General features: G+C 42.4%; 3 protein-coding genes across 21 annotated transcripts in view; 2 read left to right on the forward strand and 1 right to left on the reverse strand.

Annotated features, from left to right (window-relative positions):
* ARID4A (AT-rich interaction domain 4A) overlaps positions 1-396 on the forward strand; it is a 49,772-nt gene extending 49,376 nt beyond the window's left edge. For all 4 annotated transcript variants that reach the window (XM_082318396.1, XM_082318397.1, XM_082318398.1 and 1 more), the window contains one exon: positions 264-396. In XM_082318396.1, the coding sequence (XP_082174522.1) occupies positions 264-367 (104 nt within the window). In that variant the 3' untranslated portion in view covers positions 368-396. The remainder of the gene's footprint in view (positions 1-263) is intronic.
* Positions 329-20,169, reverse strand: TIMM9 (translocase of inner mitochondrial membrane 9). 9 transcript variants are annotated; one of them, XR_014228878.1, is made up of 7 exons: positions 20,022-20,169; positions 19,309-19,363; positions 16,937-17,704; positions 15,500-15,568; positions 15,057-15,152; positions 11,929-12,318; positions 1,358-1,443 (listed from the first exon to the last, which is right to left on the reverse strand). XR_014228878.1 is itself a non-coding variant. In XM_082318406.1 (5 exons), exons 2-5 carry the CDS (start codon positions 15,536-15,538, stop codon positions 12,315-12,317), a joined length of 174 nt encoding a protein of 57 aa, XP_082174532.1. In that variant the 5' UTR covers positions 15,539-15,568; positions 20,022-20,169; the 3' UTR covers positions 12,234-12,314. The 9 variants fall into 9 exon arrangements, 2 of the variants coding, with proteins under 2 accessions (XP_082174531.1, XP_082174532.1); XR_014228875.1 differs by lacking the exons at positions 16,937-17,704; positions 19,309-19,363 and adding an exon at positions 329-415 and having other exon boundaries at positions 1,359-1,443; XR_014228876.1 differs by lacking the exon at positions 19,309-19,363 and having other exon boundaries at positions 17,607-17,704.
* A 135-nt stretch (positions 20,170-20,304) lies between these two features.
* KIAA0586 overlaps positions 20,305-24,077 on the forward strand; it is a gene marked incomplete at its 3' end in the record, with an annotated part of 77,910 nt that continues 74,137 nt past the window's right edge. For all 8 annotated transcript variants that reach the window (XM_082317107.1, XM_082317105.1, XM_082317106.1 and 5 more), the window contains exons 1-2: positions 20,305-20,769; positions 23,581-23,660. In XM_082317107.1, the coding sequence (XP_082173233.1) occupies positions 20,493-20,769; positions 23,581-23,660 (357 nt within the window). In that variant the 5' untranslated portion in view covers positions 20,305-20,492. The remainder of the gene's footprint in view (positions 20,770-23,580; positions 23,661-24,077) is intronic.

Raw genomic sequence — 24,077 nt, forward strand, 5'->3', positions numbered from 1 at the left:
AGAAACTTGGACGTCTGAGTGCAAGCTCAGTCTGAGTTTTCAGTCAGTGTAATGACTCATCTGATTTATCTTTTCAGTTGGTCTGTGATGCAGAAAGGGGAAGGTTACTCATCCAGTTAAAGCAATTGACAAAAAACCCGTATCAGTTTCCTGTGACTGTGCCACTTCTCTGAGGTCTTTTAAACAACCTAATAACCAAGGAAACCTTCATTCTGACACGTACTTTGATAATCCGATGCTGATCTCTTGTTCTCTATGTTCAGTGTCACATACAGGAGCATCCATGTCATCTGCTTCATCAGACACTGGAATGAGTCCATCATCATCTTCTCCTCCACAAAACGTGCTTGCTGTAGAATGCAGGTGATACACATTTCTCTGCCTTGCCAGCAACTTGCTCCCATGGACATAAATCCTGAAATTCAACCACAGAAAGCACTCAACTGGTTTGACATTGCCAAGTATATTCTGTACACACTTCCACTGCTGGACTGTACCTGTTCTCCCCTCCTACCCTCTTCTTTTGTTTAATTTACTGTTCAGAGAAATTAAGCTCATTGGTAACTGAAGGTTTGTAGGCACAATGTGACATGCTTGTCATTGTGTTTGTTCTTGTTTGTTTTGTTTTGGTTTTTTTGTTTTGTTTTGGTTTTTTTTTTTTTTTTTTGTTAATGCAGAGAAAGGGCACTTATCAAATTTGAAAAGTTATGTCCAATGAAGCATTCAGGTGTTCTAGGGAGATCTTAGAAAAGCAAGTGCACCAAGCAGACATCAGAGTATTATCAAAAAGAATTGAGTAACTGCTGCACTTTCACCGAGCTGTACGTTCACTCTTGGTGAGTAGTTCCTCGTTGTGGAAGCACTTGCTATACAGAACTGCCAAAGTATATGTTCAGCAATGTGCCCAGTTTTAAAGGTGTAAATGGGACAAAATAAATTGTGAAAGGAAGTGTAGTTGACTGAAAACTACAGTTGTAATAAGTCTTCCACTTTTTATAGGATTTTTGAGCACACAATTATGCAAATATTTTAATGTTTATTAATGTTTACAGTGGAATTGTGAATAGGTTTTCAGTGGACTATCTTATCCCTTGACAAAAATATTTTGTCTTTTTTCTATGTAATTTCAGAGTTTTTATTTTGTTACAAAAAGACGAAAAATGAAATATATAACAACAATGAAGTTATTTAACAAGATTTCTAAAGCTGAAATTTTTGTGTAAAATAAGGTATCTTGCAACTTGTTAAATATATTTATTCAGACATTGGATGTTGTATTTTTATGTATTTTTTAAAATATTAATAAAATTGGAAAAAAAATTCTAGGTTAGTTCACTCTTTCGATAAAACATACTTACCAGTTATGGCTCTTAAGGAGGTTTTATCCAGTAGCCACGCCTGTATTTCAGATGGGTCTGTCTACGTATCCTCCACCACATAGATCTGTAAGCGGGCATCTGGATTAAACTACGACTTTATTTGGAAACTTTGGCAGTCCTAGTACTTACATTGTTTTGAGGAACAAAATTTATTGGGTTGCCCTTAAGATACTTTGTCACAAGTTCTTATGTTTGCTATACTGCCGAATGAATTTATATCTCCCAAAGTTGAGATGCAACAATAAAGTAAAGCAACTGTGTATGCTTTGTCTGTGGATTGTCCCACAGACAGATACAGTTTGTAAATAACTATTCCAAAACCATGTATTTAAAACAGTTTGCATATACATTATGTATAAAAGTGATTTTTTTATCAATTTTTTTATTCATGTTTGTACATTGAAAGGGGTTCTTAACCCCTTTTTCTGTGTTTAATATGCTGTAGAGTAATAACATAGATGCTCTAGACTGTATATCAGGATATTCTGGTTCACACGGCAGAAAGAACGAAACACTAGTGATGGCGTAGCATTACTAAAATTGATGTTTCTTGAAATTTCATTTTACAACATTTGTCAACTTGTGATTCCAATTCCTTCCATTTTCGCAGAAAATTAAAGAAAAAGTACTCTTGTAAATGCACTTTTTCTGTCTTTTCTTAAGCAAAGCAGAACTATTTCAATGTAAGATAAATATGGAGCTCACTAGACAGCATTAATAAAGGCCATGTTTTAAACATAGGCTTTATATTCTATTTTTATTTAAGTGACTTGTTCTTGTAAATGTCTGGACTTACCTAAATAGGAAAATTAATCTCCATAAATTGTTGTAAAGACTTTTTTCAGAGCTAACTTTTACTGTTAATCCTATAATAGCTATGAATAAAAAGCAATACTCATTTAAAAGGAAATAACATGGGTCACATTTTCTCAGATTACCTTCCCTGTTTAATATTTGCAGAAGTAAATTTCAAATTCAGTGAAATAATAGGATTAATTGTATCTTACGCAGATACCTAACCTCTATCTACAAACCGTGTGAGATCTTAAACAGGCATATGCACACACTCGGCACGCGCAGACGATGGGTGAGCTCTGAACCGTCTGTACGTCAGGACAGATGTTCACAGCGCGTGCACCGACTGCTTCTCCCTGTCGCTTAGGCATGGTTAAAATAGTGCATGGAAGACTGAAGGTATGGTTCCATGAAACATGGAAACCCATTCCAACAGGTGGTCGCTCCTTGACAGAGAACTCGCTTCCTTACGTCCTCTTTCCACCCGTTTACCTCACACTAGTAGTCGTCAGACAGACAGACACCCCCCCCCCCACACCCCCGATAACAACTAACGTTACTATTCTGGCAGAAAATGAACCCTGCAAGAAAAGGTGGATGACTTTCTGCCAAGCCACTGGCAAAGCCTCTAGCATGTTACTGATTTCCTAGGTTTATCTTTCTGGCAAGAAGCGTATCAGTTAGCCAGATTATTCAGTAGATGTTTAAATTAGTTTCTTATGACATTTAAAAACACCATAGGGAAAAGAAGATTAACTATATAATATGGGACTGTTCTGTACTTAACAGGTGAAATCAACAAGAAACCCTAACAGGTCTTATTTGTAACTTTACTATAATCCCCTTATTTCTGCTTTGTTGACATAAAATAAATTCCACAGTGTCTTCCAATGAAAGTCCATGCTGTTCAGGACACAGTAATTACGATTATACTGAATTGGGACTTTTTTAAATAAGAGATTAGGTATCACGTTTGCAAGAGCAATCAAAAATAAACCACCCTCTTGGCAGGCTTCGCGCTGTTCTCCTGCTTTCTAATCTTTTACAGTTTTTCTCAAAATTATATATGTTATTTCAAGCTTAGTTAGGAGGTTAAAAAGATGATGGGATCAAACACTGTTAGAATTGTTAAAAAGAACAGGGCTGTAAGAGAATTCAGACTCTCCCCCCACCTCCTGCACCTGATAAAAAGAACTGTCAGATTTATTATTTTTGTATTAACTTATATCTGAAAGTTAGAAAAAACTTGAAACATTTGCATGCAAGGACATAAGGTAAGAAAAGATTCATTCCCCTCCTTGTTTTAGTTTTTACTTTCTTTCCCTCAAGTATACCAGCTACGTGTATACTGATGAGTTTTTATTTTCTCTCTAATATTAGTGTAAGTTTGGGAACACCCAGTTAAATCTCCACTTGTTTCTGGCTCCTCCATCGGATTGCTTGTGTTTGAGAAACCTTCTCTTGCTTAATCGGTTTGAACAGATCAGGCAGGAGAAGCAAAGATGTCGGAACAATAATAATAAGCCATTATTTCAACAGAGGTTAAACAGATTTACAGTAGTAATTAGCAGTGAAAGAGAAGCATAACAAGGGCAAATAAAAGGGCGTTATCTTCATGAAGCATAATGTATCTGACCTTCAAGGGGAGCAGCAAAGACCTTTAATTTGAAGGTCAGCGGTAGAAGAGAAAAAGTGATTAAATCACTTCTTCATTCTTTCTGGTATTTTGCACAAGTTCCACTTGAATCTTATTTTTTTAAAGCTGCAGATTAAAGGATAATCAAGGCAGAAGTTTTTAAAATGGATACATATTCTTATTTTACGTGTAGGGAGCCACATAGTAGTGGCTACCAAAATTACGCACGATGGCTTTGATGGGGAGCTGGAAAGAGAATCTGAATCTTAGGATTGTCGACTCCTGTGTCTCAGTCAGACTATCCACTCCTGAGAGAGCCGCCTTCCTCCAGATAGGTTTGTCAAACAGATGGAATTTCACATTAAAAAAAGAATATTCTTATAAAATGTTCTTTTCCCCATTAAAAATATTCTTGGATAGCTGAGGCAGCCAAATGGGTTTTCTGGGCAGCATTTCCTGGAATTCTTTTACAGCAGTAAGTCTAAGAAATGCTGTTGTTTTTTTTTCAAGAAAAGAGCATGTTTGGTTTGATCGCTTGAAACAAATCTGACAGATGAGCCGGAAGACAGATTTATAAGCTGAAAGGAAAGATGAGTACGTTAACAAAAGTATGTCGAGCTGTTTTCGCTGTGCCCTTGCGTTTTGCAGATATTGTGCAGTAAAATCTTTGTTAGTTTTACTTCTCTGTACTTGGGATTTTATTATTTGCTACAACGTGCAGGATAAAGACTACCTCTGGAGATGTAAAGAGCACAATAAAGCAGTGGAACCAATGGGGATGTTGCCAGAGACTGACTCACTGTAATTCCACGGTTTAGGAAAAACATTTTATAATTAGCTCACGCTATTTATCAAGCTACTGCCCTCACATTTTGAGAAAATCTGTCATTCTACAATATTATCTTCCACCAAGCAGGATGATTTTTTAAAGAGGTCTCTGGGAGAGTCTAAAATTATTCACCTTTATTAGTCACCACTAAGTAGCTGGTATTTATTGGGTTTTTTTTTGTTTGTTTCGGAAATCTGTGAATTCCCCAAATTACACAGGCATTTATTAGTCTCATCCATTGCTTTGGAGGAATATGTAAATTCAATTTTTCGTGTTACAGTGTTATTGGTCTGAATAAGTGCTTGTTTTAATGCAGCTGAGTGGTGGATTTTGTGATTAGTCACAGCCCAATGACAAATACTCACTGCATTGTCATTTAAAGAAAACTGAAAAGATAAGGCAATCCGAATTGTGCAAGCGGACTGTTTCTCACCCTTTCTAAGAATAGGACTCCTGGCTTCCTCTTTGTTCTGAATTATCTCAGCCCTATTTATGTTGCTATTCCTGCTGCTTCCCATTTTCAGAGAAATCCTACTTTCTGTTGCGAGCAGGGCTGTGCTGGGTGGTTCTGCTTCAGGTCTGCAACTACCTCCTATTTATATCAGTCAGCACCGTTACGCTGTTGCTTATCCTATACCAATAGTTTTCAAAGGTAAAAAAGTGTCTGTCTTCGTTTTATGACACTTGGCTTTAATTCACCAGCACAGCTCACTTACTATGAAAAAACCACGGAAGCATTGCAACGCTTACTTTCTCTCTGTTTCATTCCTTGCCAGCCAAGAAAATCAGCACTAGCGCTCCCTTACAGCTGTGAAAACCTGCAGGTTGTTTACGGTAGCACACGTTTGCTTAACTCTCCCTCCAGCCTTGGCGGCGAGGGACACGGTTCTGCGTTATCGGCGATTTCTCTCTCTTTCGCTGCTCTTCAGAGTAACCCGACGGCGTTTCCACTCCAGCCCTGTCGCTGTCTTCAGCTATTTCTAAACTACTCCTCGTCTAATCCCTCATCTGGGTACAGCTTGACCTAATTTACCACGATCCTGCCAGCTATGCCCGTTACGTAAGGAGGGGTAAGATGTGGAATTTGCATGAAATACTTCGTTATATTGCACAAGGGTGCGTTTTTTTTTCTTTTTAACAAGCCACTTGTTTACGTGTATGCGCAGCTTAAAACGGTATCTCTTGATGCTCATTCATTTCCTGCAAATTACTTCCCTCAGGAATGGGTAAGGTTTAAAGCTACTTAAAAAGAAAAAAAAACAAAAAAAGAAGAAAAAAACCCAAACCCTTGATTCCTTCTGCTTAGGCTCTGCTTCCCACCCCGCCAGTGACCACCGTGTGCCATCCCAGCAGCTTCTCCATGGAGAGCTGCTTTTTATAGTCAAGTCCCCGTTAGGTCAGGTCTCTTAAAATCGATGTTTTCTACACTCTTCATTTTTTTTCCTTTTTCATTTCAGTTTATGGCCCTGTCACGGCAGTGGCTCCAGCTCTGCTGCCTTCCCACCGCCGGCCCCCACAGCCAAGCGGCACCTCTCCCGCCATGGCCGCGCCCTGTCACCTTTGTCACCTCCCACAGCACTTCGCTTCGCTCTTTGAGACATCCAACGTGTCCTGAAGGCAATAAAAACCTGTAAGAAACCTGTGGGTTTTCTTCTTTCCTCACACCCTCCCTCAGGTCGGCACCGCGGGTCCCCACGCGTGAGGGGCGGGATACCGAGCGGGCCCCCGCTGCCTGCGCAGCCCCAGCCCGTCCCTCAGCCTCTCCGCCGCCGCGGCCCCTGCTCGGGTGGTGTTTCAAGGGCCTGCGCCCGCACCCCCGAACCGAGCGGGGGGAAGCTCGGAGGCGGTGGCTGCTCGGAGGCGGTGGCTGCCCTGAGGCAGGCGGGAGAAGCTGCCGCTATCGCGCTGGGCCCTCCCGTAGCTGGCGGGCTGCGACCTCCCGCTTCAGCGGCCGCCGCACTCCTCCCTAAGGAGAAGGGGCCCTCGCGGGGTGGCGATGGACGGGATCCCCACGAGGGGCTGGAAGAGCCGGTAAGCCCTGGGCGAGGAGGTGGCAGGACTGAAGTCCCACAGTCTCTTCTCCTCAGGCCCCGCCGCCGTCCCCAGGGGATCCGTGTCCTCCGTGGGGCAGAGGCACTTTCTCCCAGAGATCTAAGCAGGCCCTGCAGCAAAAAGAGGGCAGGAGAGGCGGCCAACACCCCTTTCCTACCGAATGCGCCTTGCTGCAGAGGCTTGAAACCCTCGCCTCTCAGCCATGACTCAAAACGGAGTTCTGGCGGGTCCCCGGGGCAGCAGCACGCACAGAAATTCAATGTGTGCTTGGGCAGAAAGAGGGGGAAGAGGGTCCCTAATTTCATATCCTAGTAAGGGCAGGATCTGTGAAATATAGAAATAGCCACCAACTGGATTTCTGCTTTGACTACTGGAAATTTAGATAAGCTCCCCTTTACATTACATAAACAAATAGTGGTATGTCAAGTATACTACCTTCAATATTTACACAGCAAGCCCAGCTCCCTCAGCAGTCCTCTCACTTCCCCTCAGATTAGAGTTATAGAATAAAAAATTTTAACAAGCCATGGTCTGTTCAGGCATTGTATAAGTAAGTGTAGGCATTGTATAAGTAAGTAAGTGTAGACTTTTTTTTTTTTTAAAAAAGAGAGATTTAGGGTCTTTCATATGTCTTTCAGTTACATCTCTTTCTATATGTGAAAAATCCTCAGAAAACAGACTTGACCATCATTTTACAGTCCTGAACTACTAAAGCTGGAATGGTGAATGTTCCCTGTTGTGTTTACAGAAAGAACCTAACACCAAAATGCTAAGGAGCATGAAGGTAAAGTAAATCATAATTTTAAAAAATTCTAATATTGAGCAGAATTGTAACTTTATTTAGAGTTCTTTTAATGTTGTCTTCTCGAAACTCAAGGTGAAAGCATGATGCAAGTTTAGGTGTTACAAGCTCCAATTGCTTTTACAGGTTTTAGAGTTTGAGCCAGACTCGTCCAAGAAATTTTGGAGCTGAGCTTAGCGGACTTCCCAAGATTTGAACTAGATTCCTCAAATGCTGTGTGCTGACCTCCTAACCTAGCTAACAGAAAATGCTGGAGGAAAAAAAAAAAAAAAAAAAAAAAAGAAAAGCTGTTGCTTAAACTCCAGTTCTCAGAGTTAGGTATTTAAGAGTACAGAAGAATACTTAGGACTTTGCTCCTATCCTTGAGAGAATTCAAGGAACCTCAATTATAATCTTCCAGATGATTGATCCGATCACTCTGCCAGTACCACTGGTGTACAGGGCAGTCTGGAGCAAGGCTCTCATTTGACCTTTCCTGTTGAAATTGTTGTTTTCTGTGGGCTGACCAGTAATTGCATGCTTTTCTAGCCTTTTGGTTCAGACGCTCATTTCAGCAGGAAGGATCCATGTTCCTGTCTCTGCTGCAATGAACTTCACCTCCAAATGAGCGTCTGCTCACTGGCCCCATCTCATCAAGCCAGTTTTTGGCAGGCTGCTCTGCTGTTGCCTTCTCTCCCCTCCCACCTCCACTCTGTCTCACTTTTTTCACAGCTTTCTCAGTACTCCTTCCTCACAGCAGCACTCCCATTTTTCACCCTTTGCTCCTCCTTCCCTCAGAACTGATTCTGTTCCTGCACCTAACCTAATATGCCTCATCAAGGTGATTCACCTACTCTCTGCACACCTTATCTTAAATACTGTTGGCCTTTCAGTTAGGATCCAGAAAGTAAGCTGTATTCTCATCTCCTTCAGCTGTATCAGGAATAGCGTGACCAGCAGGACCAGGGAGGTGATACAGGTGCCCTGTACTCGGCACTGGTGAAGCCGCACCTCGAGTACTATGTTCAGTTTTGGGCCCCTCACTCCAGGAAGGACATGGAGGTGCTGGAGCATGGCCAGAGCAGGGCAACGAAGTTGGTTAAGGGTCTGGAGCACAAGTCTTATGAGGAGCGGCTGAGGGAGCTGGGGTTGTTTAGCCTGGAGAAGAGGAGGCTGAGGGGAGACCTCATCGCTCTCTACTGAAACTACCTGAAAGGAGGTTGTAGCGAGGCGGGGGTGAGTCTCTCTCCCAAGTAGCAAGTGATAGGACAAGAGGAAATGGCCTGAAGTTGCACCAGGAGAAGTTTAGGTTGGATATTAGGACAAACTTCTTCACCGAAAGGGCTGTCAGGCCCTGGCCCAGGCTGCCCAGGGAAGTAGTTGAGTCTGCATCCCTGGAGGCATTTAAAAGCCGGGTAGACATGGTGCTTAGGGACATGGTTTAGTGGAGGGCTTGGCAGTGCTGGGTTAATGGTTGGACTCTATGATCTTAAGGGTCTTTTCCAACCTTAACAATTCTAGGATTCATTTTTCTTCTGATTTTGGCTGTGCATTTCATTATGCCATGCAAACTTGAAGCTGTGAACAGAGGAGGGATGGAGAACACCCCAGATTAAACTATGTCATGGAGGTTAGAGTACTCTGCCTTTGTAGACATTCCCAGCCTTCACAGTGGACATCCATCCAGGCACTGTAGAAATACTGATTCTTGCACTTGCAGTTAAATATTTTTGAGAATTGGGTGCTGGGTGATCTTGCTCCAAGGAGGAAAGACTAGCAGCAACACTTTTGACAATACATGCTGATAAAACGTGTGAGAGGCACTGAAACACTTTGTGTCACGAATCATTCTCAACCCACAGGTCCTCGTAACAACATCTTACGGGGTGGTATTTTCTGAATAACATGATTTGAGCCAGCCATCAGGGCATGCTAACTCATCAAGGAAGCAAAGGGAAGTCAGAGCTCAGCAAAGCACGTTAGCCTTTACAGAAAGTTTTCACTGTTGCTTTTCACACCACCTGGATGCTTCAGCTACATGGATGCACTTTATTTCCAAGCTAAAATATATTTGTATCGTCTTTCTTCAGTCAGTCACCTGGATTGGACAAAGCCAGTGATCCATAAGAGCAAGCCAGTGATTCCATCCTTATCTGCACCTTTGTGCAGTAGCATTGCAACTTATTTTCCACTCTAGTTAGCTTTGAAATAGTCACAATTAACAGGCACATCCATTAACAAACTACATTTGCTATAAGCATATTGTTCCTGTGGAAGTCCAAAGTTTTTGTCTGGCCAGCTTCATTTCAGGGTAGCAGCCATGAAACCACTGCTCTTGCTTCCAGTGACACTTTTCATCCCGCCTGTTTGTTTAGTCAGCACGGAGAGAGACGGGGGGGATGTGACATCTAATTAGATTTTAAGAATATGTGTTTTCCCTGGATAACTGTGGGTTAAGGCAGCTTTAAAGCTGGAGTAAAAGGAAACTGGGGAACCTGAAAGTGAGTAATTTATTAACTAAGTCCCTCTAACACTTGCTTAACCTTTTGTACAGTAAATCCATCTTAACAAATATTTAAATATCTTCCTACCCCCAAATCCCCAAACACTGACACATAAGGGAAAAGTGTTGTGTTTTGTTTGGTGTTTTTTCTTTTTTTTTTTTAAACCTCCCTCCACAGAGCTTTGCCCAGAAGACATGAACATCCTCCAATCCCATCACTTAAACCCTTCAGTCCCTTTCCTGAGCAACTGTTCTCTTTGCACACTAAGATAAAATGGAAAATGGGATCATTTCAATCATGCATTACTTTCAGATGTTTTAACAAAAAGACTGCTTTAAAGAAAGCATTAAATCTTTACTATGGATATATTATTTCTAATTGGCCATAACATTTGTGCCCTAATTGTAACAAACAATCTAGACATTATTAGCCTGTTATTCCTTTGAAAAAAGAGGACATTGCGGACTTGCTGCCTTATTTGGGCTCTTTTTTAGCCTTTACTATTTTAGAGTTGGCTCTTAGCCATCTCCAAGGCAACAAGGCATGGGCTACGCAGGAAAGAGCTGTGATACGGCTAGTACAAAACACATGTAAATGAGACCGTAGGAATGTACTTGTTTCTTCCACCTTTGAAAGGCACATGAACAGATTTCTGTGGAGAGCTGGGGCAGCTTTACACAGCAGCAAGCAGAGCAGCATCCAGTGCAAGTGGCAGGTGTACTGTGCTGCAGTCAGGGCCTAGTAACCCACAGCCTGGAGAGATGAGAGTTTGAGTAGTAAAGAAAAAAAACCCAACAGGCAGGAAATCATTCTTTCAGACTGCTGCTGGAAATAAAAACGTAACAACAAAAAAGCATGTGGGCAGGTTTCCTGCTATTTCTGTTCCTTATTGTTGCCTTTCTACCCAACAACAGAACCTGGCAGCTGATGTGAAATAGCTTTGTTTCAGTCTTGATCTCTTGAAATCTCAAAATCGATATGGTAATCCTGATGTTCAGTTCCTTTTGTTCCTGTATTTTGGTAGTTAGAACTAAAGTAAGATGTGCCTGTTTGCTATCATTCTACTGCACTAACAATCTGACTGCAGGATTTCAGCTATCAAGATCCTTTCAAAGGACTGGTGGTTTTTCTAAACCAAAACCACAACATCACAACAGCTATCTTCCACAAACTTCTCTCTGTACTCATCTGGCAGCAAAAAAAGACATCGTTGTGTGCATACCTTGTACTTTCTGTTGGCATTCACACGATTAAAGGAGAAAACTGCCAGCAAGCTCGGTGCTTGGAGTGCATCGTGCTTGCATCAGGCAAGGAAGCTGGGTGTGGAGGACCCCTGGGGTTCCCCGAGGGAAACGAGGAGCACACAGAAGTTGCCTTGGGCACAGCTATTGCTGCTGACACACTCCTGTCCCTTGGAAATGACCTGGTGAAGCATGAGGCAAACATAACCTGGGGATAAGCTGGCAGAGCACCCCTGCCTACCCGAGCTCGTTAGTTACAGCAGTTCTCCACCATTTATCACCACCCTGGGCTTGATGCTCTAATCATCACCATCCAGCACTCGAGGAAAATCAGGACGATCATGAGGCTCTGTGAGGGTGGCTCAACAGAAGTTCTTCCCAAATTCAGAGAAATAACACATTCACAAATCCCCAGCTGCTGAAACACAGTCACTAATTCTGTGACCGATCAGCAACTTCAAGCAGCAATGAATGAACAGAACTCTGTAGTAGCTGAGGAGGAACGAGAGCACAGCAAACAAAACACTGCTCTCAAGCAGTGTCCTGAAAAGGTATCTTTGGAAAGAACATACATACAAGTGTACAGTTCCCATTTATTTTACTCGAATTAAATAAAAAAGTGTATTTCCCGTATTACATTTTTTTTCACCTGAACCAGTCCTAGCAGAAAGGAAGTATAACCCTCCCACCCCCCTTGAAATTTAAACATACCAGTCTGTGGCCCCTGGAAAAGTTTGTATCAATATTACTCCATTGTAGAGTGAAAAGGACTTTAGAAACAGACTCCATTGCCAGTCCACCATGACTAACTTCTTGTTTAACCCTTCATGGTTTCCACTGTCTGAACAGCATCTAGAACTCTCTTCAGAGTTTCTGGACGTACATCCCAACAGTAGAAAATCCAATATGTGTTCTTGCTCAGTGAACACTGGTACTGCTTGTAAAGTCTGAACAGAGTGCTCTTGTCTAACGAGGCTGGCCAAGCAGTCCTGCTTTAGCTGCCAGAGCTTCGTTCTGCTGAATATGGTACTCCTGAAATCTCATGGAGATCCTTTGTGTCATTTTTAAATACTTCTGTAGGCAGTGGTCTGAGCAAGTCATCTAGAGGAAGAGGGAAACAGAAGGCTTCAAACAGTAATTAAAACACTTCCCCAAACAGGACCCAACATATAATCATATACAGGGATAAATGATTAGGTGTCTACATCTCATATTCTGTGTTAAGCTTCGAGATGAGGGCCTAATTGTGCACAGCCTCTCTGTGCAGTGGAAAATGTGAAGTTTAGTTTTTGAGGGACGTCTGAAATATCTTTTAAGATTCATTCTCATATGAAAGTCTTCATGGAAAACATCTCAGATCTAGGAGATCTTAACATTTCATCCTTGGGCTCCTCTTGTGCAACTGAAGTCTATAAAGCATTTTATTTTGCAATAAATACTAAATCTATTAAATTAGTATCTTTTTAATTCTGTTTACAAACACATACTGTTTTTGACAGCTAGATATGGTCTACTGTGGGCTAGCTCCATTTAACCTTTTTTTGACCTTGTTCCTATTAGCTCTATTGGTGGTCTTGTACTTGCTTGGCTAACCTTCACAAAAGCAACCAGAGTACCCTCTGAAACTCTTATCAGTCAGCTGGACAGAGAAATAAATACTGGGCCTATTCCACCCATGGCATTATTTTTTAGATTTAGAGGTTTGTTCCCCCCCCCCCCCCCTTTCTTTAAGTGTAGAGAAAGAGTTATGGTATTATTTATGAGCAATAGTGCTACCAATTGGATATTCTGCATCATGATTCTAAACCTTACTATCACTGTAGAAGTTAACAAATTTAGACGGAAAGACGACCATTTTGCATGATTACTAGAAAAGCAGAAATTGCTTTGATTCTGCTGAGCATAAAGGGATGTGAAAAGCAGAAGGGCTGAAAATGAACAAGACAAAAAGCCCATGCAGCTATGCACATCACCCACGCTTCTCTCTCCTTGACCTGGCATCAGCTACAGCAAAACCTGTTAAGCAGGAGTTAAGCCTGACTAGGAAACAAATTCTGGAACTACCCCAGGCCACTTCTCCCAGAGGGTGTGGTATTTGTGATATGGTGCCCGGGGAAGTCTAGACTTGCAGTGCAGACTTGCTGCAGGGAAAGAGGTCAGAAGCTGTTTTTTCAAATGTGGAATCTCAAAGGAGGTTCACGGAGGTATTCATCTTAATTATTTAATAAGAAACTACAACTTTCAATAGGAACATAGGAATTTCCATACCAGATCAGACCAGTGGTCCATTTAGACCAGTGTCCTGTTTCCAGCAGGGGCAAGAGCCAGATGCTCTGCAAGAAACCCCGTAATGGATAATTATGGACAAAACTTCCTGTAAGAAAGTTTCTTCCTAGCCTCCATCGTTAACAGATGGCTCCTGTACTGCCAGACATGGCCCCTTTGCAGATGACAGAAGCAAAAAAAAAAAAAGGCAGATCAGAATCTAAGAATATTTTTTCTATATAAATAATCTTAATTCCCCTCCAATGAGAATTCTTTGGTTTTGGATCCCAGGTCTTTAATGAAAGACTATATGAACAGTTATTCTTAAATTCTAGTAACACTTTGGGTAGCAGAAGAAAGAAGTATAATCCTCTACTGGAAATCAAATACCATCCCGGAACAGTAAGGAAGATGTGCCGCTAACACTTCTGTCAGTTCTGTTAACTGACACTCCTTGTATTGTTCACGCAATTCAAAATGAGCTGGTAAAAGACAGTAACAAGACCTTATCCAGAATAATTCTGACCTGCTGTAGTTAATAAAAATTCCACTAAAGCAGATGCAGAGAAGATCAGGGAAACAAGGAATCTGCCTTGGGAAGCTGAGAGAGCTTTGTTTAGCACAGCAAAACAAAAGCTGAAAGGAGACGTGATTTTTGCCTGCACTGAGGAGTTAAACTCCAAGGAGGCAGAAAATGCTCAAAACCAACTGTTAGTGTAAAACTAAGTTGTTTTTTTTTTTTTTTCCCCCCCCTGCCAGCAGAGCCAAGCAAAGGTTATTAGACTTTTAACCAACAAAATTATGAGATTCTGAAACAGCCTCTCAACAGGAGAGGAGAGGCAAAAAACATGCAACTAATCTTATCGAGAACTTAATCTTTTTTGCAGGTGACTGTGATGGAGCTCCCTGCAATGCAGAAAAGTGGATTTAACAGCCAGAGCTTCAGAGGCCTATGTTTCTATGACTCACTACAATGCAGGGAATGTAGGTAGGTAAACAAGTATTTCAGTAGGATTCTACCTTCAAAGAACGAGATGCAGGCTGTAGGTGGGCAACTTCAGGTCCATAAAGACACCACCCATCAGAAGCTGAGGCACAAGAACCTCCGCCAATAGCTCAGAGAATGAAATACACAGAATTGCAATAAGCAGCCAATACTCACAGCAAGATCGGGAAGACTCCCTCTGTGTGTACACACTGAAAAGACAACAATGACAAAACCTCAAGAGGTTCTAGCCCATAGTTTGTCTGTAGCTGATGATCTAACACATCAAAAGCACTCGGCTTTGTTTGCTTTCTGTAAACAGACTGTTAGGGTGCAAAGAAGTATTTTTCGTCACCTTTGGGCATAACCTGGAGAAGCAGAACTACAGACAAGCTATTTCCCTTCCTTCCACTAACTCGCTTCCTTTCTCACTTGGAAGCTACATGCCAGACACCTAGACTCCACTAAAGGCTGCTCACTAGCTTTTTAGCTAGTTGTAAGATCAAAACTTTAAGTTGCTTCTGAAATTGGAATGCTACACAGCGATTCTACCAAAGGGTCATTAAAAGCATAGGAAACATTTACCTACCTCTTCTGGTTTAACCTCTCTGCTAGTGAAATCCTTTATGCAATCCAGGAAGCAGTTTTCTGTAAGTTTATTGTATGTTCCAAGAAACTCCTTGAACTATAAATAAAAATTGAACAGACAATGAATATTAAAAAAATTCTACATTAATTTCTTACACACAGCTGCGTGGGCCATCTGGTGACACTAACATTTAAAGGACAAATCACTAGAAAAAATTCCTATCAGTCAGAAGATTTCAGCACCAAATGCTGCTAGTACTCAAATCAGATACTATTCTGCATCTGTCAATGGTCAAATGTTTAAATTTTGGTTGCTACAGAACTAGTCTTAACTTGGATGATAACTTAAACTTTTTGTCCTTCTCCATGCCCTACACCTTTTACTCTACGTGACGAAGTAATACAAGATCTTCAAAGCCACCACTCATGATTACGGCATCTTACCTGCTTGATCTGATCAGATTCCGATATTTGTCCAGCCATATTCTACCGCCTGCGATTCACTCACCTATTCTGAAGATAAAAGTCAAGTTTCACACAAAGAGCATAAATAGGAACTGCAACGTACCACAACAGAATGGAATTTTATACATCCTTGGAGCGTGTTTAAATGCAACTTTGCTAGCAAACTTTCAAGCCATCCACTTGAAGGAAAGTTATTGATTTGAAATGTATTCAGTTAAAAGAACATCCAAGATAATTCCAGGTATGAAACCTTTCCAGATCCACCTGTTAACTGCTGTCCTTTAAACACTTTTTAAGCGTTTCAAACAGTTAAAGTGACTTAAGAAAAGAAAAGTAATTTTATAAATGCTTTCAAACTCACAAAGTAAAACTAGGGCAGGAGCGGGGGGAGAAGCAAGCAATGACTTTTTCTAGCCTTACAGTTTCAGCAACTTTAGATGTCATCTGTAAAAACAGTAAAGAAAAAAAGCAAGCATAAAATGGTAGCCACTCTGAGTAAGATGTAGCATAAGCCAGCTTGCATCAGAGAAGCAGACGCCTGGTTTCTATGTACCTGCGTTCTCACCAAACACTTAAACGCCTGGTTTCTATGTAGCTGCGTTCTCACCAAACACTTAAACACCTGGTTTCTATGTAGCTGCGTTCTCACCAAACACAAACTAGAGCAAACATTCTGGTCAGTGAATTAAATGCAAGAAAACATAGAAGAATGAGAATGGCCTTAAAGGAAGTGAAACAAAGAAAAAGGGAAGAATGAACAGCCATGGATCCAAGAATTTAAGCAAGCATCCTCAAGGAAGACTCACATTCCTAATCCAACACAGTAGACAAGTTAAGGCTTGAAAGCATCCCTGCAGATTTCCTAGAAGAATAGTGAAAGCTAGCCTTCCTTCTCCCTTAATTTACACATTAGCTAAGACCTATCACAGATGATAATACAAGCTAATATTACACATTGACAAGAACAAGATCCTTTGGTTTAAATCACAACAACTTGTGGAAGAAAAATTAGCACTGAAGCGTAATCACTTTGTGAAAAAGGTTCATTTAGGCCGTTAGCAAGGGCTCCTTATAATTAATCTTGAATTATGCTTTGCCAAGTTTTGAGCAAGACATTCACATTTTAGAAAGCATAAACTATTCCAGTCTCTCAGCAGGGGGAAGGGAAAGGGTAAGCAAGCCTTCTGAACAAGAATAAAAAGACATTACTAATTATTCCTATAACAGAAAGAAAACTAAGCAACTAAAAATAGCACTACAGAGCTCTCACAAGCATGCACTCTCCCTACACCCCCTCCCAGTAGCAGAGTAATTAGAACATCTGCCTCTTAACATTACACTTTATCACTACGCAGGAAGTCAATTCAGGGATGGGAGGTAAAAAGCACAGATGATTCTTGGATTTAAGACGCATACCCCCACGACCAAGAATTCCTCGTGGATAGATAGGTCACACAGGTTACTCTTAAGGAGAGCCTACAGGATATGGTTGCTCAGAAGAAACAAGGCAGTACTCAGGTTAATGTAAACCTCAAACTTGTTTTAGGAGAGGTGGACATGACTGTCATCTGGGACAACAACTCATGAAAATGGATACCAACTCCACTCTCCCATTTCTCAGCCTGTTAGAAGAAAAATCAGTGATAATTCTACAAAGTCAGTTTAAGTAGATTATTAAACAGGGAGTTAAAAACCACAGAGAACAGGACAGACTTTTGTCCTCTCCCAAGCACGTAAAGCTAAAAGCTTCAACTGTCAGTGCCGTTTTCTCACGCTCAGTATTGCTTCGTTATGCCTGTTTATAACAAACGTGATCTTTTGTTCTTCTGTGACTAGTTTGGCAAGCTTAAAATTACAGTTTTACTGAACTGCAGTCCCACAAAGCTTTTACACTTGCGCTTGGGAAATAGCTCTGATTTAAATCAGCACAATGGCGCTCTCTGATTTTAAGTGTCTGAAGCACTTGTCCCTCTACAGGTATCTTACACTTTCAACACAGCAGGCGGTGAAATTACATGGCTCTACTGCACCTCTTCAGGAGCTAAAAATTACAGGCAGTTGCCTTAACATCAAAAAAATGCGCTACCTGAATGTTCCCAGAAATGTGCATATCTAATTTATTCTTGAAGTATGTTAAATGTATCATTTCAAGTTTTCTTGTTGTTTGTCCCCTTTCCCTCCAGCCTGTGAAACAAGCAAATAAAAAAATGTAATGAAAGAGCCCATTACAGATATCTCTGAATAAACCTCTTCAACAAGGGCCACGTGGTCTGGATGTGCTGGTTCACCAGGAAAGCAGCAACAGCTGGGAAGTCTCCCTTCCTGAAGGGCCCTGGAGCTCTTCCAAATATGTTTTGATGTTCTGAAGAGACATTCTTTCAAGCCTCTCTGAGCAAAATCAGCAGTTAAGGATAACTCGAGGTTCTGATTTTTTTATCGTTAGGCATAATGGGTTTTCCATCCTCTTTCCAAAGATCATAAAGGCTACTCAACCCTATTCTCCATGCAAGATCCTTCCCAGCTCCTGTTTTAGAATCTGGAAAATGCTTCTCGTGTTTCCTTCTGCTGCAGCTGCCACTCCCATTGCCATGGAAACACGAAATCACTACAGAGTGACAGCTTTTTTTAAAAAGCTAAAGCTCATTTATTAAATGAAAGCGGTGATTAGGTTAAGGTTTCCCAGCTAACCTGGGTCAATCATCTCTCCATTTCCGTGGCAGGAGGAACAGAAGCCAGAACTATCGATGTCTGAACTCTTCTAGAACTTATGTGTTCCCATGCAGCTTCCCCAGCTGTATCCACAGACCTTCGGAAGCAGAGGGCTCATGAACGCAACTAATAACTGGAACAGAGCTTTTGATTGTTATTACTGTACTGCTGCGTGGCTTAAAAGCCTGCCTCCATTTAACAGCCTGGAGTTCTTACAGGTGAAACATGCACCATAAACTATAGCAAGGCAGTTTTTTTTCCACTGATGTAATCAACATTAGTGTCTATTACCTATTCTTGAGTCAACAGTATCCTTTCCCATGGAAACTAAACAAGCCCAGTGTTTTGGGGTTTTTTTTTCAACCTTTTTGCAAGGAGCTACATTTTATTGGGGGAGGGGTCTGTGGAGAGACACTATAAATCTATCACACTCGTTATCCTGATTAACAATCTGAACTAGGTGTAGGTACAGCCTACTCTGTATGTAGAAGGCTGCAATTTTTTTATAAGCCTTCACTTCCAACTATACACATAGAACACCACGCAAGTGTTTCTGCATGTGCATAAAAGGGGTGAAGAAGAATAAAAATATCAAGTCAAAGAAATGTGTCAAGATAAAGCACTCACAGCTTGTAGAGAAAGTTTGGGGTTTTTATAGCTGGGAATTACGAGGCTAGAACTTGATTGACATCAGACTAAAAAAAAAACCCTCATTGATTTAAAGAGCTCTTTTACTGAATCTAATCAAACTACCTATGAAACCACCAGGCTGCTAAAGTAATCACGTAAAACTGAGGGCAAGGGGCAATTTAACACCAAACTCCCGGTGCTGTGGGCCTGGGCAACCAACCCTCTGTCCCACACCGGCCCAGCAAGGCAGCAGCAATGGCCCCGCCGGGAAGGCAGAGCCTGGCTCTCCCCGGTGCCCGGAGCAGGTCCAGCCGCTCTCCTTCAGACTGGTGCTTGACATGCGGTTGCACAAAGCTTTTCTTCTTGCTCTGCACGCTACGCAGCCTTCAGAGGCACGTGGGGAGATGAGAAAGGGACTGGTCAGAAGATGGCTGGATTATAAGATGTACCTGGTGCACAGGTTATTGGAATTCATGATCTCATGGCTGTGGGCTAGACCCTGCTCTGAAGAAAAAAGGTCAACAGTAAAAAAAATGGTAAAAAAAAAAAAGGGTCAGTGGTGTCCTAATGCCAAAGGCAGGCTGACATAGTAAGTCTGAAACCAGATGCCCCAAGAGCCTCTTTGAACAGACTAAAGACACGCAAGGGGTTCTGTCCTGGGAGAAAACACATGTTTTTCCATAATCGGCCTCCTATTTAAGTTAGATTAGGCCTGCCTGATACTTCTGACTCAGTAAGGTCAAAACGTAAGCTGGAGATAAAACAATTTCACCTTGACTTTGTTTTTTTTTTTTTCTTTAACTGCATCCTTCAGTTCTTGCCTTCAAGGGCACCTTGAGCTTCCCTGCCCGGGCAGACACCCGCCGAGCCACCGGGGCGCCCCCCCCGCCCCAGCCGAGGGCAAGGCGCCCCGGCGCCAGGAAAAAATGCCCGAGAAGGGACGGGTTTTCCTTCACCCGTGAGCGCTCCTCCGCCCCCCCGCCCTGCCTCCCCGTCGGGCACCGCACCGCGCCTCTCCCGCTAACGGCCGCACCCGGCGGGCCGGCCCCGGCCTGCCGCCCGCTCCCGCCGCCGGGCCTGCCGTCAGGCCGCGGGGCCCCGCTCCCTCCCGGAGCAGGACCGGTCCCTCAGGAGCGGGGCCGCCGCCCGCCCGCGCACTCACCCGCACCGCCAGGAGCCCGGAGCGCCGCGGGAAGCGAGGGAGGCCCGGCCGCAGCAGGGCCGCCGGCCCCGCCGATTCGCCACGCGGGGAATCGGCCAGCGCGGACTCACCGGCGGCTTTATGCTCCCCGCCCGAAGCGCAGCGCTCTTATCTGCCCCCCCCGCTGCCCGCCCCGCCGGCCGCGGGCAGGTTTCCCTCCGGACGCTATTGAGGAGAGGACCGCGCGCAGGCGCGAGGGGGCGCAGGCGGGCGCCGTTGCTGCGGCAGCGGGCGCTTCCGGCGCGGGAGGCGGCGGCGGCGGCGGGGTGTCTCTCGGTCCCTCAGGCCGGCGGCGAGGGCGGGCGTGCCCGGGGCGCGGCGGGGAACCGTTCCCCGGAGCCTTCAGGCCGCTTTCCCTGCGTGGGGGCAGGCGGGGCCGGCCTCGTTGTCAGAGCGCTGATTCCCTTTCCAGAGCCGCGTGATGAGATCCCCATGGAAGCAGAAAGTAGCTCCAGCCTCAGCGGGGGCTCCCTGGCCAGTCTGACGGCGGGCGACGTGCTCATTCGCTCCACAGGTGTCCACAGGGAGAAGCCCATTGAAAGTGCGACGGGAGCTGGTGGCCGCATGAAAAAAGTGACGATCGCTCTCAAGAAGCTGCGTGAAGTGGGAGCTGATGGGGCTTTGCCTGACGAGGGGACACCCTGCCTTCCTCCGGCCCCGTTAGCAAACAGGGCTCCGTGCGGGGCAGCAGCCCGCGGCGCGGCACCAGGTGCGTGATTTGCCATGGGTGTTCAGTTTGGGATTGAGGTAAAAACCGCTGTGTAGTGTTTTCAGTCACATAGTAGTTTTGTAGAACCATAGAATCATTTATGTTGGAAAAGACTTTTAAGATCATCAAGTCCAACCATAAACCTAGCACTGCCAAGCCCACCACTAAACCATACTAACCCTCCTGCCTGCTTATAAGGGAAAGCCTCATCGCCGCCTTGGCAGAACTTGTACCTGAGTGCCCTCAAACTTGTACAACCGTGCTCTATATAGAACATGCCTCACAACAAATGTCAGGGCTTAAGAATGAGCAGTAGGATTTGATTTACCCTATCACAGAATCATGGAATACCAGGTTGGAAGGGACCTCAAGGATCATCTGGTCCAACCTTTCTAGGCAAGAACACAGTCTAGATGAGATGGCCCAGCACCCTGTCCAGCTGAGTCTTAAAAGTGTCCAGGGTAGTAGAGAATACTATTTGTATATTTGTACACTCTACAAATAAAAACTTAGAAAGATTCAGTGACCAAGATATTAATTTCCAGATGTAAGTCCCAGGCAAAAATTCCAGAACTATAGTCCGTTCCCACCTCAGGATGGTGCCCTGTGATATGCTGGATTATAATCTGTCCCCGGGTAGGACATCATAGAAGATTCACTGGAGAAAAACAGTTTTGTTCCCACCTGGGTCTGAAAAATCTAGATCCTGATCTCGGAAACAGTCACTGAAATAACTGACTTGCACATCTATGAGCAAAGTTGCTCCTATGAGCAAAGTTGCTCTGTGTTTTTAGTACTAAGTGTAAAACTTGATGTGTCAAAGACAAAAATGCACTGGAAACAGTTGATTCTCAGCACCCCAACTCTAAACAGTTAAGTCATGCTAAAAATATTTCCAGGGATACTCACAGATGGCAGACACCTATCTAATTGCCGGTTGGTATAAGGACATGCAGAGGAGCATGTTGCCAGCTTTGCATCACTAGAAAGTGATTGAGACAATGTCGTAAATTCCAGTGGTACAACTGGAATAGATGCAAATATAGGACCGAAAGCATATCATAGAATCGTTTAGCTTGGAAAGGACCTTTAAGACCTTATAATTTAAGGAATTTTTGTATTCTGGTACTGCAAATGTGAGCACTCTTTCAAAAGTTGTGTGTGTTTGTTTTCCCAGACTTTGTTTTGCACGCGAAAAGTGACATGTGCGGGGTGAGGTGGGTGGTCAGAGCTCCATTAACAGATCTCCAGTCTTGACTCCGGATTCCTAGTCCCATTAAATTAGGCAATTATCATCTTTATCAGAAAAATTATGACTGTCATCGTGGCATTTCACAAATATACTAGGCAGGAGAGTTTTAGGCAGCATCAGAGGATGAAAGCGTATGTGGGCAGGGACCTAAAGAAGAAAGTTAAGAAGATTGATGCCTTTCCAGTCTGTCACAGTTTTTAATGCAGTTTGTAGCTCATCTTTTTAGAACTCATATGTATCTCTTCAATTTTACGCCCAAAGTACAGTCAGCAAGCAAATCTGTGCCTAACAGAATATTGCTCCTGCCAACAGACAGCTCTGAATAGTCCCAATATTTGGGCATTCTTTGTGTTTTCATGGAATTTTGTGAATTATTTTGTGGGTTTATACTGGAAGAGAGATCAAAAGTCCTTTAAACACTTCTCTTTCCTGCTTATTTAAAAATGATTTTTTCTGGAGAGCTCGAGCTAGTAGATGTTCAAGCTATACCTGTACAATCTTGCCTTTCTAAAGAAGTGTTTATTGGACCCTTGAAAGGTAATAAATATTAAATGTTGGAAGCAGGCATTCTGAGAAAGTCATGCAGCTCTACTGTTTTTTAATTTGCAGAGTTTTTGCAGGTTTTATAGAACAATGAGTTTCAGAGCTGGTCAGTTAAACAACTTTTCAAAAAACTCTTAGGAAAAAAACAAGTTTCCATGCTATCTACTGTAACTTTAAATTTTTCTTGTTAAAATTATTTGTCTTCCTTTGTAGTCTTGGAAAACAAACAAACAAACCACCCCCTACCCCTTCTAAACTCCCCACACAAACAACACATATTGGTAACTGCTTGTACCACTGAAGCTCACATAGATGAGTTAACAAAATTAAAAAAAAATTGCATCCTTTTCTGCAACTTTTTAAAAAAACCTATTTGTAGTAGTATTAAGTGAATAATTTTAAGTCTTTTTTTTTAGTAGAATGAGACTGTAGTGATGTACCATGTACTCTTCAAATTCAAAATGGACACAATCTGTGCTAGTTATCTAGTCAGATAGAATATTCATTTTGTTTCCTTAAAATACATATCAATTACAATCTTTGGGGAAGGGATTTTAGTCTTTTTGGGGTCAAGGTTCAAACAGCCTCAAAATATGTTATTTTTATAGTGTTAGGAAGACATATTAGTCTCTGACATAACTAAAATGTGTACTGTCCTCAGTGTCCTTCTTCTGTAAGATGTGTTATCACAGAATTGTGTCTCTAGGCAGGTAACTTTCTATTTTCCTGTGATCTTTAGACTTGAATTTGAGCTAGACGTTGTCAATTTTTTTTAATGCTTTGTTTTTCAGAGACTTTTTCGTATATTATAAAACAAGTCTATAATCCAGGCTCACAGAATTCATTAACGTTTGTAAGCTTCAGCTTGATGGCTGTGGTCATTTGTGTTATGAAAGTCATTATGTTTAGATATTCAAAGATAAAGGCAGGGGAAATGTTGAGATTTGGGTTAGTCAAGGTATACTAAAAATGCATGATAAATCATTATGACCACAGTCAATCTGCTTTTATTTTAGGAGTCCTGAGTACTAAAGGACATCCAGAACGTCATCTTTCAGTAGAAAATTCTAGAGAGCCCATGTTTTTATCCCATATGGTAAGAAAAGTTACCGTTGCTTCCTGCAATCCCAAACTAAGAGAACAGCATTTTTCTCAAAAAATTGTAGCTTCTGTAAAAGCATGGCAGATCTTTGGCTCGGCTTCTGCACAATAACTGTGCAGCTGCTTTCCTCTTTGAGTTGCTGCTAAGGTGATATTAATGCTGAAGTGTTTGGAGGGGCTTTGTTTACTGTACTGCTACCTCTTGCATAATTAATACCACGGCTTGTTTTTAAATTTTAGTGTAGTTCTTCCCTTGAAAAGGCGGTTACACGTGGCACAATATTTCTTAAAAATCCTAAAACTTTTTGTAGGTGTTTTTTTCTCTTCATATCATAATGAAATGGACATTAGTTTGTATGGAACTCTTTAATACTTACAATTAAAAGGGTTATTTCCTTTTGATTTGTTTGTT

This window comes from Platalea leucorodia (assembly GCF_965183815.1).
Source record: "Platalea leucorodia genome assembly, chromosome: 7".
NCBI classification, from domain to species: Eukaryota; Metazoa; Chordata; class Aves; order Pelecaniformes; family Threskiornithidae; genus Platalea; species Platalea leucorodia.

Bases quoted from the DNA above. Each gene is read 5' to 3' on its own strand.
- TIMM9 (XM_082318405.1), bottom strand. From the start codon at position 15,538: ATGGCTGGACAAATATCGGAATCTGATCAGATCAAGCAG. The intron at 15,153-15,499 runs GTAAGATGCCGT...TTTTATTTATAG, and splicing joins AATCTGATCAGATCAAGCAG to TTCAAGGAGTTTCTTGGAAC. The intron at 12,319-15,056 runs GTAGGTAAATGT...CTCTTCCTCTAG, and splicing joins GAGAGGTTAAACCAGAAGAG to ATGACTTGCTCAGACCACTG.